The sequence below is a fragment of the Gorilla gorilla genome, chromosome 4, assembly GCF_029281585.2.
Source record: "Gorilla gorilla gorilla isolate KB3781 chromosome 4, NHGRI_mGorGor1-v2.1_pri, whole genome shotgun sequence".
In the NCBI taxonomy this organism is placed as follows: domain Eukaryota; kingdom Metazoa; phylum Chordata; class Mammalia; order Primates; family Hominidae; genus Gorilla; species Gorilla gorilla.
Genome location: NC_073228.2, coordinates 23680881 through 23699985, shown reverse-complemented (window position 1 = coordinate 23699985; position 19105 = coordinate 23680881). Strand labels below are relative to the sequence as shown.

The 19105-nt window shown below is 49.7% G+C and overlaps 1 protein-coding gene across 5 annotated transcripts in view; it reads left to right on the top strand.

The window, feature by feature from the left end:
* Positions 1-19105, top strand: part of ARSG (arylsulfatase G) — a 185395-nt gene that overhangs the window by 44371 nt on the left and 121919 nt on the right. For all 5 annotated transcript variants that reach the window (XM_055386988.2, XM_055386991.2, XM_031011442.3 and 2 more), the window contains exon 2: positions 5671-6436. In XM_055386988.2, the coding sequence (XP_055242963.2) occupies positions 6219-6436 (218 nt within the window). In that variant the 5' untranslated portion in view covers positions 5671-6218. The remainder of the gene's footprint in view (positions 1-5670; positions 6437-19105) is intronic.

Below are 19105 nucleotides of genomic sequence, written 5' to 3'. Positions count from 1 at the left end.
CCCAGGTTCAAGCGATTCTCCTGCCTCAGCCTCCCAAGTAGCTGGGACTACAGGTGCACGCCACTATGCCTGGCTAATTTTTTGTATTTTTAGTAGAGATGGGGCTTCACCATGTTGGCCAGGCTGGTCTTGAACTCCTGACCTCAGGTGATCCGCCTGCCTCGGCTTCCCAAAGTGCTGAGATTACAGGCATGAGCCACCGCGCCCAGCCGCATTTTCCTTATAGCACTTGAGCTCAATGTTTGAGCCTAGATCTTAATCAAAGTCTGTACCTGGACATCCATTCTTTGAGTGTCTGGTCTGCCTTTTCCATTTAGTTAACAAAAATGGGGAAAGGATTAAATGTTTCCCTGGAGGTGTGGGTGTGAAGAATAATGCAATGGTGTGCTGGCTAGATTTGCTTATTTCCATTCTATGAACATTTTAAGTAATGATTCTCTTTGAAAATCCTCAATGGAATGTTTCATCATGGAACACTGAAGAAACACAATCTGTTTATTTATATTCCCACCTAAATTTTAGCTTCTTTCTTAAGTGAATTTTTTTTCCCTGAAGTCTTGTACATGGGATCCATTCTGAAATGGATTATTGACCAGGCATGAGGCCACTCTAGTGTTCCAAGCTAAGAAACTTTAAGAGGAAAAGTCTCCTGTGTCTGTTGCACATGGTCAGAAGCCAGTAGAATGACCTCGGAATCAAGCAGCAGGTCCACAGGTGTTTGTTAACCACCCTCCTTGTGCTGAGGCTCTTTCTCCTGAAAAGGGAGATGTCTTTGGAGTCTTAAGATCAACAAATACCAGTTGAGTCTAATTGAGTTTGAGATAATACATCTCCTTTTGGGAAACAGAAGAATTTGCATTTCTGAACAATTGATTCATTGGCCTCCAGATGACATGACTGTTTACTTGGATTTCCTTTTAGTTTGATTAAGTACATATTTGCCCATTCTTTTGGTTTTTATCCTGGTCTTCCAAAATTTACATACCTCTAACCACCCCCATCCATGTGGATTGATCAATTGGGTTGGCTTGCAAGGATGTACAACTGGAAAAAGTGTCTGTCATAATCCCAGGCCTATCTTTTTTACACAGTGGTTCTCCTTTAATCTGCTCCATACATTGGATGTTCAGCTGAAGCTTTGTTGTTGTTGTTGTTAATTTTAGATTTAAAAAATACAGATAAGGTCTCACTATGTTGGACAGGCTGATCTTGAACCGCTGGCCTCAAGTAATCCTTCTGCCTCGGCCTCCCAAAGTGTTGGGATTACAGGAATGAGCCACAATGCCCAGCCAACTGAAATTTTTATTTGGTCCACAATTTCAACTCTGTTCCTCCTTATTAAACTTGCAAATTGGCTGGATATGGTGGCTCATGCATGTAATCCCAGCACTTTGAGAGGCTGAGGTGGGAGGATCACTTGAACCCAGGAGTTCCAGACTGGCCTGGGCAATATAGTGAGATCCAGTCTGTACCAAAAATAAAAAAATTAGCTGGGCGTGGTGGCATACACTTGTAATTCTAGCTACCTGGGAGGCTGAGGCAGAAGGATCGTTTGAACCCAGGAGTTTGAGATTGCAGTGAGCTGGGATCTGTCTCTTTAAAAATAAACAAATACATAAATAAAATAAACTTGCAAATGTAGGGCTTTTAAGTGAACTAGAGCTAATCTAGTTTTATCCTTGGCTCCATTTGCAACCTGCAGCTTAAAGTATAACCTTCAATTCCCGTCTTTCAAAACTCAAGTCTGATTTGTCGCTTTTATTTGTCCACTGAAGTTGAGTCATCAGTTAGATTAAGCAGTTTCCTTTTTCTTCTTGCACTAGACTCATGATGTTTTTGTTTTCCAGCAACTTTGCTGCTTAAAGTGTGATCCAAAGACGAGCAGTACAGGCCTCACATGGGCTTGTTAGAAATACAGATCCCAGGCCCAGCCTTACCTACTGAATCTGCGGTTTAATCAACATAAAATCCACAGCAGACTCATATGTACCTCCATGTGTAAGATGCACCACTAGTTGAACATGTCTTTAGATTTTCTTATTAAAATTACATGGCTAGGATGCAAAGGGACACACTTCCATGAAAAAAATTTTTTGAAATTTTTTCTAACATTTTATTATGAAAATTACAAACATACAGCAAAACTAAAAGAGTTCTTTAGTAAGCACCCATATATCTGCTACCTAGATTCTATTATTAACTTTTTTTTTTTTTTAATTGATCATTCTTGGGTGTTTCTCGCAGAGGGGGATTTGGTAGGGTTACAGGACAATAGTGGAGGGAAGGTCAGCAGATAAGCAAGTGAACAAAGTTCTCTGGTTTTCCTAGGCAGAGGACCCTGCGGCCTTCCGCAGTGTTTGTGTCCCTGGGTACTTGAGATTAGGGAGTGGTGATGGCTCTTAACGAGCATGCTGCCTTCAAGCATCTGTTTAACAAAGCACATCTTGCACCGCCCTTAATCCATTCAACCCTGAGTGGATACAGCACATGTTTCAGAGAGCACAGGGTTGGGGGTAGGGTCACAGATCAACAGGATCCCAAGGCAGAAGAATTTTTTCTTAGTACAGAACAAAATGAAAAGTCTCCCATGTCTACCTCTTTCTACACACACACGGCAACCATCCGATTTCTCAATCTTTTCCCCACCTTTCCCCCCTTTCCATTCCACAAAACCGCCATTGTCATCATGACCCGTTCTCAATGAGCTGTTGGGTACACCTCCAAGACAGGGTGGTGGCCGGGCAGAGGGGCTCCTCACTTCCCAGTAGGGGCGGCCGGGCAGAGGTGCCCCTCACCTCCCGGACGGGGCGGCTGGCCGGGCAGGGGGCTGACCCCCCCCACCTCCCTCCTGGACGGGGCGGCTGGCCGGGCAGAGGGGCTCCTCACTTCCCGGATGGGGCAGCTGGCCAGGCGGGGGGCCGAACCCCCACCTCCCTCCCGGACAGGGCGGCAGGCTGGGCGGTGGGCTGACCCCCCCACCTCCCTCCCGGACGGGGCGGCTGGCCGGGCTGAGGGGCTCCTCACTTCCCAGTAGGGGCGGCCGGGCAGAGGCGCCCCTCACCTCCCGGACGGGGCGGCTGGCCGGGCGGGGGGCTGACCCCCCCACCTCCCTCCCGGACGGGGCGGCTGGCCGGGCGGGGGGCTGACCCCCCCACCTCCCTCCCGGACGGAGCGGCTGGCCGGGCAGAGGGGCTCCTCACTTCCCAGTAGGGGCGGCCGGGCAGAGGCGCCCCTCACCTCTCGGACCGGGTGGCCGGCCAGGTGGGGGGCCGAACCCCCACCTCCCTCCCGGACAGGGCGGCAGGCTGGGCGGTGGGCTAACCCCCCCACCTCCCTCCCGGACGGGGCGGCTGGCCGGGCGGGGGGCTGACCCCCCCCACCTCCCTTCCGGACGGGGCGGCTTGCCGGGCGGGGGGCTGGCCCCCCCACCTCCCTCCCGGACGGGGCGGCTGGCCGGGTGGGGGGCTGGCCCCCCCACCTCCCTCCCGGACGGGGCGGCTGGCCGGGCGGGGGGCTGACCCCCCCACCTCCCTCCCAGACGAAGTGGCTGCCGGGCGGAGATGCTCCTCACTTCCCAGACGGGGTGGCTGCTGGGCGGAGGGGCTCCTCACTTCTCGGGCAGGGCGGCTGCCGGGCGGAGGGGCTCCTCACTTCTCAGACGGGGCGGTTGCCAGGCAGAGGGTCTCCTCACTTCTCAGACGGGGCGGCCGGGCAGAGACGCTCCTCACATCCCGGACGGGGCGGCAGGGCAGAGGTGCTCCCCACATCTCAGACGATGGGCGGCCGGGCAGAGACGCTCCTCACTTCCCAGATGTGATGGCAGCTGGGAAGAGGCGCTCCTTGTTTCCTAGATGGGATGGCGGCCGGGCAGAGACGCTCCTCACTTTCCAGACTGGGCCGCCAGGCAGAGGGGCTCCTCACATCCCGGACAATGGGCAGCCAGGCGGAGACGCTCCTCACTTCCCAGACGGGGCGGCAGCCGGGCAGAGGCTGCAATCTCGGCACTTTGGGAGGCCAAGGCAGGCGGCTGGGAGGTGGTTGTAGAGGGGCGAGATCACGCCACTGCACTCCAGCCTGGGCACCATTGAGCACTGAGTTAACCAGACTCTGTCTGCAATCCCGGCACCTCGGGAGGCCGAGGCTGGCAGATCACTCGCGGTTAGGAGCTGGAGACCAGCCCGGCCAACACAGCGAAACCCCGTCTCCACCAAAAAAATACGAAAACCAGTCAGGCGTGGCGGCGCGCGCCTGCAATCGCAGGCACTCGGCAGGCTGAGGCAGGAGAATCAGGCAGGGAGGTTGCAGTGAGCTGAGATGGCAGCAGTACCGTCCAGCTTCGGCTCGGCATCAGAGGGAGACCGTGGAAAGAGGGGAGAGGGAGAGGGAGTCCAGCTTCGGCTCGGCATCAGAGGGAGACCGTGGAAAGAGGGGAGAGGGAGAGGGAGAGGGAGAGCCTATTATTAACTTTTTAAAACCATTTCCTTTTCCCCCAGATTAACTTCTGTCAAGAATTTTGGCTGGGCCTGGGTGTGGTGGCTCACACCTGTAATCCCAGCACTTATGGAGGCCAAGGCGGGCAGATCACTTGAGAGGTCAGGAGTTCGAGACCAGCCTGGCCAACATGGTGAAACCCCGTTTCTACCAAAAATACAAAAATTAGCTGGGGTGTTTTGGTGGGCACCTGTAATCCCAGCTACTAGGAGGCTGAGGCATGAGAATTTCTTTTTTCTTTTTCTTTTTTTTTTTGAGATGGAGTTTTGTTCTTGTTGCCCAGGCTGGAGTGCAGTGGTGCGATCTCGGCTCACCGCAGTCTCTGCCTCCTGGGTTCAAGCGATTCTCTTGCCTCAGCCTCCCAAGTAGCTGGGATTACAGGCATATGCCACCACGCCCGGCTCATTTTGTATTTTTAGTAGAACTGGGGTTTCTCCATGTTGGTCAGGCTGGTCTCAAACTCCCAACCTCAGGTGATCCGCCCGCCTTGACATTCCAAAGTGCTGGGATTACAGGTGTGAACCACCGCTCCCGGCGAGAATTTCTTGAACCCGGGAGGCGGAGGTTTCAGTGAGCTGAGATTGTGCCATTGCACTCCAGCCTGGGTGATAGAGTGAGACTCAGTCTCAAAGAAAAAAAGAATTTTAGCTGGGCATAGTGGTACATGCCTGTAATCCCAGCTATGTGGGAGGTTGAGGCAAGAGGATCACTTGAGCCAGGAGTTCAAGACTGGCCTAGGCAATGTAGCAAGACCTTATCTCCAAAAATTTTTTTTAAATGTAGAAACATTAGGTTATAGCATGACTGTTACAAATAACCATGTCTTGGTAATAAGGGTCTCACCTCTCCTTCTGGAATTCTCAGTGGACACTGGGATTTAGCAGCATTGGGGGCTGGTCCTGGTCCCACCCAGAACACTGGGCCTCAATATCCTCATCTATACAGTGAGTGGGTTGGCAGAGATCATCTCTAATGTTACTTCCAACCCTGTCGCTATAGGTCCATTGCAAGTATTATTATCATCACTATTTTTCAGGTGGAGAAACTGATGAACCAGTTAAATATTTGAATAAAAACATCTGTTGGCATGGAAAAGTGATTATTTCCTAAGCTACTGAGTAAAACACAGCTGCACTGGCAGTTTTAACTCTGTTTTCTTGTCAATTTTTGTTCTTTCAGGAAACCTTACAGAAACATGAAGCCCTCAACCATCTGCTACTCAGTTATTCGGGGCTGACGGCGGCTTCTAGAACATCCAGGTGTTCTGCAGATGCGAGAACTCATCCTGTAGTCACCAGATGGAGTCCCAAACAGCCAAACAGATGTAAGGCCTGTGCTGTGGCTCTGAGGCCCTGAATACAGAAGGGTCACTTTCTTAGTGGCCAAAGAGCAGTTGTTGACATTGGTGTCTAATTATTGAACACAACCAGTCATTTTACTGAGCTGCGGTGAGGAAACACTGGCCATAGAAGATCAAGCCAAATTAGGGATTGCAAATTTCCTGATTCTTTTGAATTAGGATTCCAGATGGGGGCCTCATTTCTATAGCACCCAACATTCCTATAGCCGTTATCACTGCCATCACCACTGCCACCAGCATCTTCTTGCAGACTCCACCCCTGCTCCCCAGAGACTTCCTGCTTTGAAAGTGAGCAGAAAGGAAGCTCTCAGAAAAATCTCTAGTGGCTGCCGTCGCTCCAGACAATCGGAATCCTGCCTTAACCATCATGGGCTGGCTTTTTCTAAAGGTTTTGTTGGCGGGAGTGAGTTTCTCAGGATTTCTTTATCCTCTTGTGGATTTTTGCATCAATGGGAAAACAAGAGGACAGAAGCCAAACTTTGTGATTATTTTGGCCGATGACATGGGGTGGGGTGACCTGGGAGCAAACTGGGCAGAAACAAAGGACACTGCCAACCTTGATAAGATGGCTTCGGAGGGAATGAGGTGAGTCTCGAGATGCCAGGCCAGCCTTTCTTTGGATGTCTTACTCCCGTTCTTGAGAGGGGAAGGGGCCGTGCAAAGCACATAAAGAGTCATTGATGGACCCATGCTGCTTTAGTTAATTTATTAATTAATTTGGTTTGAAGCCAGCATAGCATCGTGAAGAAATCCAGCCATCTAGCACCCATCCATCTATCTAGTAACATTCATTATGTGTTAGGAGCTAGGAATACAGAGGTGAACAAGATAAAACATTTTTGCCCTCAAGTTATTCATTGTCTGGTGGAGAAGACAGGTTAAAAGGAAAGTAAGGGGTAGGTACAGTGGCTCATGGCTGTAATCCCAATGCTTTGGGAGACTCAGGCGGGAGGTTCACCTGAGCCCATGATTTTGGGACCAGCTTGGGCAACCTGGCGAGATCCCACTTCTACAAAAAATAAAAGCAAATTAGCCAGCAGTGGTGGCACACTCCTGTGGTCTCAGCTACTCGGGAGGCTGAAGTGGGAGTGTGTCTGGAATTGGTGGGTTCTTGGTCTTACTGACTTCAAGAATGAAGCTGCAGACCCTTGCGGTGAGTGTTACAGCTCTTAAGGTGGCACGTCTGGAGTTTGTTCCTTCTGATGTTCAGATGTGTTTGGAGTTTCTTCCTTCTGGTGGGTTCGTGGTCTTGCTGGCTCAGGAGTGAAGCTGCAGACCTTCACGGTGAGTGTTACAGTTCTTAAGGCGGTGCGTCTGGAGTTGTTCGTTCCTCCCGGTGGGCTCGTGGTCTCACTGGCTTCAGGAGTGAAGCTGCAGACCTTCACGGTGAGTGTTACAGCTCATAAAAGCAGCGTGGACCCAAAGAGTGAGCAGTAGGAAGATTTATTGCAAAGAGTGAAAGAACAAAGCTTCCACAGTGTGGAAGGGGACCTGAGCGGGTTGCCACTGCTGGCTCAGGCAGCCTGCTTTTATTCTCTTATCTGGCTCCACCCACATCCTGCTGATTGGTAGAGCTGAGTGGCCTGTTTTGACAGGGTGCTGATTGGTGTGTTTACAAACCTTGAGCTAGACATAAAGGTTCTCCAAGGCCGCATCAGAGCAGCTAGATACAGAGTGTGGATTGGTGCACTCACAAACCCTGAGCTAGACACAGGGTGCTGATTGGTGTGTTTACAAACCTTGAGCTAGATACAGAGTGCCGATTGGTGTATTTACAATCCCTGAGCTAGACATAAAGGTTCTCCAAGGCCCCACCAGACTCAGGAGCCCAGCTGGCTTCACCCAGTGGATCCCGCACCAGGGCTGCAGGTGGAGCTGCCTGCCAGTCCTGCGCCATGCGCCTGCACTCCTCAGCCCTTGGGTGGTCGATGGGACTGGGCGCTGTGGAGCAGGGGGTGGCGCTCGAGGAGGCTCCGGCCACACAGGAGCCCAAGGAGGGGGTGGGAGGCTCAGGCATGGCCAGCTGCAGGTCCCGAGCCCTGCCCCACGGGAAGGCAGCTAAGGCTCAGTGAGAAATCGAGCACAGTGCTGGTGGGCTGGCCCTGCTGGGGGACCTAGTACACCCTCCGCAGCTGCTGGCCCGGGTTCTAAGCCCCTCATTGCCCGGGGCCCGCAGGGCCGGCTGGCTGCTCCGAGTGCGGGGCCCGCCAAGCCCACGCCCACCCGGAACTCCAGCTGGCCCGCAAGCGCAGCGCGCAGCCCCAGTTCCCGCTCGCGCCTCTGCCTCCACACCTCCCTGCAAGCTGAGGGAGCCGGCTCTCGCCTTGGCAAGCCTAGAAAGGGGCTCCTACAGTGCAGCGGTGGGCTGAAGGGCTCAAGTGCCACCAAAGTGGGAGCCCAGGCAGAGGAGGCGCCGAGAGCGAGCAAGGGCTGTGAGGACTGCCAGCACGCTGTCACCTCTCAGGAGGATCACTGGAGCCCAGGAGTTCAAGGCTGCAGTGAGCTATGATTGTGCCACTGCACTCCAGTGTGGGTCACAGAGCGAGACTCTGTCTCTTAAAAAATAAGTAGGCTGGGTGCGGTGGCTCACGCCTGTAGCACTTCGGGAGGCTGAGGCAGGTGGATCACCTGAGGTCAAGAGTTCGAGACTAGCCTGGCCAACATGCCGAAACCCTCTCTCTACTAAAAATACAAAACATAGCCGGGCGCGGTGGCAGGCACCTGTGACCCCAGCTGCTCGGGAGGCTGAGGCAGGAGAATCACTTGAACCTGGGAGGCAGAGGTTGCAGTGAGCTGAGATCGCACCACTGCACTCCAGCCTGGGCAATAAGAGTGAGACTCTGTCTAAAAAAAAAAAAAAAAAAAAAAAAAAGTAAATAAATAAAGAAAGAAAGGGAAATAAGAATTATAAGCAAATAGCTTCTGAGCCCACATCCAGAGTTTTTTGTTTGTTTGTTTGTTTGTTTTGTTGTGTTTTTTTTGAGATGGAGTTTCGCTCTTGTTGCCCAGGCTGGCGTGCAGTGGCACGATCTCGGCTCACCGCAACCTCCGTCTCCCGGGTTCAAGCGATTCTCCTGTCTCAGCCTCCCGAGTAGCTGGGATTACAGGTGTGTGCCACCTGGGGAGAAACCCCAGAGATCGGGTTTCCCCATGTTGGTTAGTCTGGTCTCAAACTCCCAACCTCAGGTGATCCGCCCGTCTCGGCCTCCCAAAATGCTGGGATTACATGCGTGAGCCACCACACCCAGCCCCAACATCCAGAGTTTCTGGAGAACAGAAGCGAGGGTGTGGAACCCAACCTGGGGTTTCAAGGGAGGAGATGGCCTTTGAAGAGCAAAAGAGAGTCTGTGAGGCGTGGGAGATGTGACTCACTTATTTATGAAAGGCATGGCTTACGTTTAAGGCATACTGAACTCTAAGGGACCACAAAAGAGGAGCCTATGCATCTGATGAGTTGAAGTGTTTAGAAAACAGCTATTGCAGATTTTTGTTAAAACGCCCAGCTCCTTTCCCTGCTTAGATGGAGAACAAGCGTTAGAGCTTTCAGACTTCAGGATTTTCTTCTTGGGCTAACGTTGGTCTGATTGTCCAGCTCGGATTCTGTCTGCACTGGGCGAAACTCCTCCATGTGGTTTGCGGGGAATCATTTCAGCTCACCGCTTAGGATGACGCATAGGGCATCTCCACAGAGGTTTGGCCACTTGCATCCTAGAGCTTGATGCTTTTCCTGAGATATGCGCCCTTGGTGGGTGGTGGTTTCTGCATCTGGTCTCACCCACTCCAGTTCTTCCTCACCTCCATCAAGGTGAACTTTGTAGAAACACTCTTCTGCTTCCAGTCCTTCAAAGACATTTTTTAGCCCTAAGGATAAAACCCAAACCCCATACCACAGCTAACAAACTGGTGTTTGGCTGGGTGCGGTGGCTCACGCCTGTAATTCCAGCACTTTGGGAGGCCAAGGTGGGCACATCACTTGACAGGAGTTCAAGACCAGCCTGGCCAACATGGCGAAATCCCATCTCTACTGAAAATGCAAAAATTAGCCAGATGTGGCGGTGCACGGGAGAACCTGGGAGACGGAGGTTGCAGTGAGCTGAGATTGCACTGCTGCACTCCAGCCCAGGCAACAGACTGAGACTCTGTCTCAAAACAAACAAACAAAACCAACAAAACCCCAAACTGATTTCTTCTCTGCTCTTCTCTCTTGCAGTGGTCTTTGGATGAGCCCTCCCCTCATCTGTGTGATGGGTTCATCCTGGTGCACTCTCCACTTCCTCTGTTTAATTAGTTTCTACTCACTACTTAGGTCTCAGTTGTACACGAGGGCCTCAGGAAAACTTTCGTGGATGCCTCGGGTGTTCTGTGATGGTCCTTGCTGCTTTCCGTGGTGGCTGTTCAATCATCTGACCACTACGTTGGGTTGAATAGCATCCTCCCTAAATTCATGTCCATCTAGAACCTCAGAATGTGACCATATTTGGAAACAGTGTCTTTGCAAATGTTATTAATTAAGACTCTTGATGATCTCAGAATCGATTTAGGGTGGGTCCTAAATCCAGTGACGTTTCCTTATAAGAAGAGGAGAAGACACAGAGACACACAGAGAGAGACGGTGACGTAAAGATGGAGGCAGAGATTGGAGCCATGCCTCTACAAGCCAGGAACACCAAGGACCGCTGGCAACCACCAGAACCAGGAGACAGGCATGGAACAGATTCTCCCTCAGAGCCTCCAGAAGGTACCAGCCCGGCCGACATCTTGATTTCAGACTTTTAGCCTCCTGTACTGTATTTTTTTTTTTTTTTTTTTAGACGGAGTCTTGCTCTGTTGCCCAGGTTGGAGTGCAGTAGTGCAATTTTGGCTCACTGCAACCTCCACCTCCCAGGTTCAAGCGATTCTCCAGCCTCAGCCTCCCAAGTAGCTGGGATTACAAGCATCTGCTGCCATGCCTGGCTAATTTTTGTATTTTTGTAAGATGGGTTTTCACCATGTTGGCTAGGCTAGTCTCGAACACCTGACCTCAAGTGATCCACTCGCTTTGGCCTCCCAAAGTGCTGCGATTACAGGTCTGAGCCACCACGCCTGGCCTGTACTGTTGTTTTAAGCCACACAGCTTGTGGTAATTTGTTATGGCAGCCACAGAAAACTTACACACCTCCCTCCTAGCTCTGGACTTCAGGAAGAAAAATGCCTCATCTGTTCTTTCCCGCTTATATTCCTAGCATGTAGCACAGTGCTCGGTACGTAGTGGACAATTAATAAATATTTGCTCATCAATAAATGGGCTCTAGGAGCTCAAGATGCCCTGGAATGTCACCCCAAATTTTGCATGTAGGAATATTTTTCTGGGGAGAGAGTTCATCCATTCATGAACATTTACCAGATTCTCCAAAGGGCCTGGGTTGCCAAATGCTTAGGAACTTCCGCTTTCAGTGTTTAGCAGGTTAGTGGGGAAATATTTGTCCCATTATTTAAGCTGAGATTTGCGAGGCCTACACATTTTTTTTTTTCTCATGTGCTGTCTCTACTGTCACACTCTCATCCTGAGCAGAAAGGGCGACTCAGGGGTCAGATGCCAAATGTGGTTCGTTGGGCTCTCCTTCTCCCCACCCCCTTATGAAAGTGTTTCTTTCCATCTGAGCCTTGTGACAGTGGCCAGGTGGATAGCCCTCTGGCCTGAGGTCGACGGCTTTTCATTCTTCTTTGTTGACAGGAAAGCCGGGCTTCCTGTGAGGCCATGAACTGATTCATCGCTGGTTTCTCCCACTGCCTACTCACGGCCAGTGGGGAACCATGACTTTCAGACACGAACTCTTATTGCCCAACAGGGTCTGGGGTGACTAGCTGGGACTGCACGCTCAAGCCACCACGCCCGGTTCTGTTGGCTCCTTTTTATTTGTGCATGAATTTTCTAGGACTGCTGGAACAAATTACTCCAAACTGGACAGCTTAAAATGTTACTTTGTTCTGGCCAGGCACGGTGGCTCACACCTGTAATCCCAGCACTTTGGGAGGCTGAGGCGGGCAGATCACGAGGTCAGGAGATCGAGACCATCCTGGCTAACGTGGTGAAATGCTGTCACTACTAAAAATACAAAAAATTAGCCGGGCATGGTGGCAGGTGCCTGTAGTCCCAGCTACTCAGGAGGCTGAGGCAGGAGAATGGCGTGAACCCGGGAGGCGGAGATTGCAGTGAGCTGAGATTGCGCCACTGCACTCCAGCCTGGGTGACAGAGTGAGACTCCATCTCAAAAAAAAACAAAAATAAAAACAAAAAAACATTACTTTGTCCTTTCGCAGTTCGGAGAGCCAGAAGTCCAAAATCAAGGTTATGACTGAAGGCTCTGACAGAGAATCCATTCCTTGCCTCTCTCCTGGATTCTGATGCCTGCTGGAATCCTTGGCATTCTGGGCTTCTAGACTCTATCTCCGCCTCAGTTGTTATGAGGCGTTCTTTCATGCCAGTGTCCAGACTCCCCTCCTCTAATAAAAATACCAGTCTTTGGATTGAAGGCCCACCCTACTCCAATATGACCTCATCTTAACTTAATGACATCTGTGAAGACGCTATCTCCAAATAAGGTCACGTCACAGGTTCTGGATTGATATGAAATTGAGGGGAACACTGTTCAGTCTGGTGCAATTAGCTGTATTATGTATATCTCTCTCTTTTTTTTTTTTTTTTTTGAGACACAGTTTCACTCTGTTGCCCAGGCTGGAGTGCAGTGGTGCAATCTTGGCTCACTGCAACCTCCGCCTCCGGGTTCAAGCGATTCTCCTGCCTCAGCCTCCTGAGTAGCTGGAATTACAGGCACCTGCCACTACGCACGGCTGATTTTTGTATTTTTAGTAGAGATGGAGTTTTACCATTTTGGCCAGGCTGGTCTTGAACTCCTGACCTTAAGTGATTCACCTGCCTTGGCCTCCCAAAGTGCTGGGATTACAAGCGTGAGCCACCATGCCTGGCCTACATATCTCTTTTTCCTCCGCTTCTAACGCAGTCTATAATGTAGTAGGTGGTCAGTCAGTATCTGTCACATTAAAGACTAAATGTCATGCTTAAGAGGGCAGGAGCCAGACAGTTTGAGCTCAAATCCCAGCTCTGCCACTTCCTATCTGTGGCCCCGGGCAAACTGCATCATCCCTTGGAGTTTTGCTTTCCTCTTCTGTAAGTGGGGACAATGATAGCACCTCTACCTCACAGGATGTTGTGAGGGTTAAATTAAGTAATGTGGGCCGGGCACAGTGGCTCACTCCTGTAATCCCAGCACTTTGGGAGGCCGAGGCAGATGGATCACCTGAGGTCAGGAGTTTGAGACCAGCCTGACCAACAAGAAGAAACCCCATCTCTACTAAAAATACAAAAGTAGCCGGGCGTGGTGGCACATGCTTGTAATCCCAGCTACTCGGGAGGCTGAGGCGGGAGAATCATTTGAACCTGGGAGGCGGAAGTTGCAGTGAGCCGAGATTGCGCCATTGTACTCCAGCCTGGGCAACAGAGCAAGACTCCATCTCAAAAAAAAAAAAAAAAATTAAGTAATCTGTGAGCCAGGTGTGGTGTCGCACGTCTGTGGTCCCAGCTACTCCAGAGGCTGAAGCACACGGATCCCTTAATGCCAGGAGTTCGAGGCTGCAGTGAGCTATGATCATGCCATTGTACTCCAGCCTGGGCAACAGAGTGTCTCATAAAAAAAATAAAAAATAAAAAATTAAGTAATCTATGTAATCAGTTAGCATAGAGCCTAGCATACAATAGATAGGGATCTATGTTAGCTATGATTATTTTTGTTATTGTTACTAGAAATGTCCAAATGGAATGTCAGTGTGAATTGGCTAATCTGCATGATAAAAGGTCCAGTGACAAAACTTGGAAGGATGAGGTGGAGTTCCAGTGACAAATTCCTGTTAATCCCTATGCTGGCTGTGCATTGGGGCCAACACCTTTATTTGAATCAACACAACAGCTGCAACAATCACTAACCCTTACCAAGCTCTTGCAAGGTGCCAGGCTCTAGGCATTACCCTGGCTAATTCTTGATACCACCCTACTTTTCTCTTATATCTCAGATGAGGAAATTGAGGTTAAGTAACACGCCCAGAGTTGGTGAGTGGCCAAGCCAATATTCAAACTCAGATTTCCTCATTCTAGAGCCTTATTCTTTCAGGGCTGGGCAGAAGTGGGGAATCAGCAAAGAGAATCCATCAAGATTTGACCAGCTTTCCCATATGGCTGTCAAAGAGCAGGAGGCCAGGCGTGGTGGTTCACATCTGTAATTCTAGTACTTTGGGAGATCGAGGCGGAGGGATTGCTTGAGCTCAGGAGTTTGAGAGCAGCCTGGGCAACATAGCAAGACTTCATCTCTACAAAAAAATCAATAAATTAGCTGGGCGTAGTCCTACCTACTCCGGAGGCAGAGTCAGGAGGATTGCTTGAGCCCAGGAGGTTGAGGCCACAGTGAGCTATGATCGTGTCACTGCACTCCAGCCTGGGTGATGGAGTGAAATCCTGTCTGAAAAGAAAAAAAAAAGGAGATTTGAATCTCATCATTTTTTTTCTCCCTTTGGTGCTAATGAAGGATTTTTGTGCTGTCCAAGCATAAAAGGCAACCTGAGAAATGGGATTGTATTTATTTATTTATTTTAAGATGAAGTCTTGCTCTGTCGCCTAGGCTGGAGTGCAGTGGTGCGATCTTGGCTCCCTGTAACCTCTGCCTCCCAGGTTCAAGTGATTCTCCTGCCTTAACCTCTCGAGTAGCTGGGACTACAAGTGTGCGCCACCATACCTGGCTAATTTTTGTATTTTTAGTGGAGACAGCATTTCACCATGTTGGCCAGGCTGATCTTGAACTCTACCTCAGGTGATCCACCTGCCTCGGCCTCCCAAAGTGCTGGGATTACAAAGTGCGTGGGTGGCACCCAGGCAGAAATGGGATTTAGATGTCAGTCATCAAAATGGTTGATGCAACCATCATTCAGGAGGCTCACCCAGCCAGGGATGTGTGATGGCTGCAGTTTCAGGTGCCTGCAATCTTATCCCGCCTACTCCAGCTTCATCTCCAACCCTCTCCTCATGTTCCTCACATTGCACCTGTTTCTGTTCCTTGAACATATGCTTTTCCCTGCCTCAGGGCCTTTGCACTGGCTGTTGCCTCTTATTGGCGAGGTCTCTCCTCAGGCTTCAAGCAGTTGATCGCTTCTCATCCTTCTGGCCTCCACTCAAATACCATGTCCTCAGAGAGGCCTTTCCTGACCGTTCTCTCCAACACTGCCTTCCTTCCCCATGCACATCTCCTACCCATTCTCCTGTTCTGTTTCCATGACCTGTATCACTGTTGAAATGATCTTCTTTGTTTACTTCTTTGTTGCCTGTCTCTCCCACTGGAATATTGCCTCCTTACAGGAGCCTCCTTGTCTGTCTTATTTATGTCTTCAGTGGCTAAAACAGTGCCTGGCACATGGTAGGTGCTCAAACAATAATTATTCACGTACTTGGATTCCTGGATCTAAACTTCTAGGTATGCACACATGGGTTAACCCGAGCATGAGAGCTGGAACTAGACTGCCTTGGTCTGTTACTTGCTAGCTCTGGGACACTGCGCTAGTTATTAAACCTTGCTGGACCTTAGTATGCTCATCTCTGCAATGGGAAAATAATGGCACCTACATCACAGGGCTATGGTGAGGAGGAAATAAGTTAGGTCATATAAGGCAGCAAAAGGGTCCCTGGCATGTATTGGTGCTTGATGGGTGCTAGCTCTTATGATTCCCTGTGACACCGGCCCTGCTCCCCTGTTCGTCACAATTCCCTCCTCTGGCTGGAGGGTGAGGCCTATTTTCTCAGCGTCTGTTCCAAAAGCACCTTGCTCTGTCTATTCCCAGACTCTCACCCTTCCCCAGGTTGAGCTGTAGGACTCATCTGTCTTCTTCGAATCTGCTTGTTTCTTCTCATTCCTAGACCAAATCCCCAAGTCAACACCTAAAGGTCTCAGTAACATTTCCCTTTCAGTTTGTGGCCAGCGCACACTATTCGTTTTTTGTTTGTTTTTAACCTGGCTGCAGGAGATGTGATTTGCCCATTTTTGCACAGAAAGGGCACCATCCGTACCACAATTATGATGTCATTATTTGTTAAAGGAAGAAAGGAATCTGGGGGAAGAAAAGCAGAATCTTTCGGTGACTTCATATTTTGGTATCCCTTTTCAGACTTCTAAACTCCATTTACATGGAAATAAAATAGGGATTATGGCCTAAAATCCCACAGCCTGAAGCCCATTTACAGTAGCCCAGGTCAAAGAGCATTCATGTCACCATATCCCTTCGGGAGAAACTGAGGCCGAGAGAGACGAAGTGTTTTTACTGTTATAATCAGCTCTCTGCCATGTGGGGGTAGATTATCTGGTTTGTGGATTTGCTAGCTTAAAGATTGGCTACATGAAAAATAATGATGAACTGTTTTTTTTGTTTTTTTTTTGTATGTGAAAAACCCAAAGCTACTGCAAGTCAGCAAACATCTCTTTATCAGAGGGCGTTGTCGTTTAGGGCTCCCAGTGTTGAGAGATTGCTCATGTATGCACCGCAAGGCCCCAAGTCCCCTCGCACATGTCAGTAGGTTAAGCAGCCAACCTATTTTGCCGTTGACCTTGTGGGATGTCATTTTGCCAATGTCCTTTGTAGATCTGAGCTGGGCTGTGCTGTTGAACACTTATCAGTTTAAAAATGATAAGATAGCCAGAAGATAATTGAAATGAAATTTAAATGAAAATGTCAGGAACTGAGTAATCAACTAAAACTTAAAAATTTTAAGCAATTGGCCAGGCGCAGCAGCTCATGCCTGTAATCCCAGCACTTTGGGAGGCCAAGGCTGGTGGATCACCTGAGGTCAGGAGTTCAAGACCAGCCTGGCCAATGTGGTGAAACCCCGTCTCTACTAAAAATACAAAAATTAGCCGGGCGTGGTGGTGGGTGCCTGTAATCCCAGCTACTCAGGAGGCTGAGGCAGGAGAATCTCTTGAACCCGGGAGGTGGAGGTTGCAGTGAGCTGAGATTGTGCCTTTGCACTCCAGACTGGGCGACAAGAGCGAGACTCTGTCTTGGGAAAAAAAAAAAAAAGAATTAAGTAAAACAGGAGATGAAAAGCAACTTGCATTACAATAGGGGACAGAGGGATGAATTGCTCATGATTTAAAAAAGAGAAGAGGACAAACGCATTCTGTTGGCATCATTTCCAGCTCTTCATGCAGTCTGAAATTATTTAAGATAACTCTGAGAGCTCGGTGAATAACCCTGATGATACAACACTAGTTTGGTTCTTGCTGGCAGCACATCTCAGACCCAGGGAAAGCCAGTGCTGGTTTCACCTGTGATAAACAAGTGACATTATTTCTTGCAAATTCTCAGGCTGGGAAGTGCCTTGCATATGACTCCTGGCTGGGTGGCTGGATTCAGGCAATGGCCTAGGATTTCTGAATGGGGATTTGAGCTCCTGGGCAGTAATGACTCACAGGTCTCTTGGGAGAGAGACGGAGAATGCCCAGTGATCGTGAGAGAGAGGTGGTCACAGGCCGCGAAGCCCAGATACTTCCCATTTGCTTGAACTGTCTGCCAGGCTGACTCAGAGGTGCAGGTGACAGCACACTGTAATCATGTTTACTTATGTACGTTGATTTGCAATATGTTAACTTTGCGCCTTGATCTCATTTCTTCTCTGCTTTCCCCCTTCTCTACCCCTGGTTTAATTTTGAGTCAAGTCAATGCTGCTGCAGCTAGGAGTTACAGGCAGTGGCTTAGCTAGGAATCAAAGATCAATATTTGCCACAGGAAGGTCAGGGGCTCCCAGGGACTTGAGGCTGTTTCTAAAACGGGCCTCAGTGAGCAATGAATTGAGCTGTCAATTTAGTTGAACACTTGGCTTGATTTGTGTTCTCAGAATTGGCTTTTTGCAAGAGTTCATGCACCCTGTTACCTCTCAGACCTCTTTTTCTCAGCCACCCTGCTGCCTTGGGGATTTGGCAGTAACCTAATGGAAGATGCGAACCAGGTTGGCAGTCACACTGCAGGGGATTGTGATGAGGTCTTGATATCTGGTGGACAGTATGGGGACGAGGGCAGAAAGGACATTCTAAACAAGACCAATATTAGGGAGAGCAGGCCGCTTCCTCTTTCATGTAATTCCTTTTCAGCTGTATTCCTAACCCTGACAGTAACTCAGATTCAGGGTTGGGAGGACCCTCACTGGAGAGAAATCCTCTTGTCCTCTGACCTTCACCATTATCCCTGAGATGCCAGCTTTGGGAGGTCCCATCCTGACTTCTCTTTGTAAGCTCTTGGCATGGTGGGACAGGCGACTTTATGTTTTTGCACTTGAGTAAATAGGTCAAAAAGAATCAAAATCATGTCATGCCCACCTTTCAACTGGGGCCAGGTAAGTGCTGAACAAAAGGGACTTCAGGTTTTTACCTCATGGCTCTGTTTAATAGATGGGGACAGGCAGGAACACAATGACCTAGATGGTAGCCAATCTTAGAGAAAAGAAAAGGAACTGAAATATTAACCAGTGGGGCCTTGGTGCCAGCCCGCTTAACCAACTGCAAGTTCAAAGTAGCCTGTCCAATTGCTATTAATAGTTCCTCTTTTAAGCCTCCCAAATACAGTCATTCAACAGTGAATCTCTACGAAGAGGAGGACGTGAGACAAATGCTGGGAGACCCTAGCCAGCTCTGCCCTTAAGGGACCGATGGCCTGATGGCAAATAAAGACAAGAAAACCAGCCTTTAGAATGCAGGAGGGTAGTGTGCTGTGAGAGTGGAGACTCCTGCCATATCTCCTACTCCTTTTGCTTTTATAACCTGAGGTAGATGTATCTGAATTGACAGCTTAGGGGATAGAACTAGCATATCACTTATAGATTGGTCTCAGTCAAGAAAGAGAAAGGCCCCTTGTTGGGCTTCTCACCTTTTAGGTGATAAAGCTTGCAGTGAGGAATCCTGTTAAAGATAGTGCCGTGGCCGGGTGTGGTGGCTGACGCCTGTAATCCAAACACTTTGGGAGGCCAAGATGGGCAGACTACCTGAGCGCAGGAGTTCGAGACCAGCCTGGGCAACACGGTGAAACCCCATCTCTACTAAAATGCAAAAGAAATTAGCTGGGCGTGGTGGTGTGCGCCTGTAGTCCCAGCTACTCAGGAGGCTGAGACAGGAGAATCGCTTAGAACCTGGGAGTTGGAGGTTGCAGTGAGCCGAGATCGTGCCACTGCAC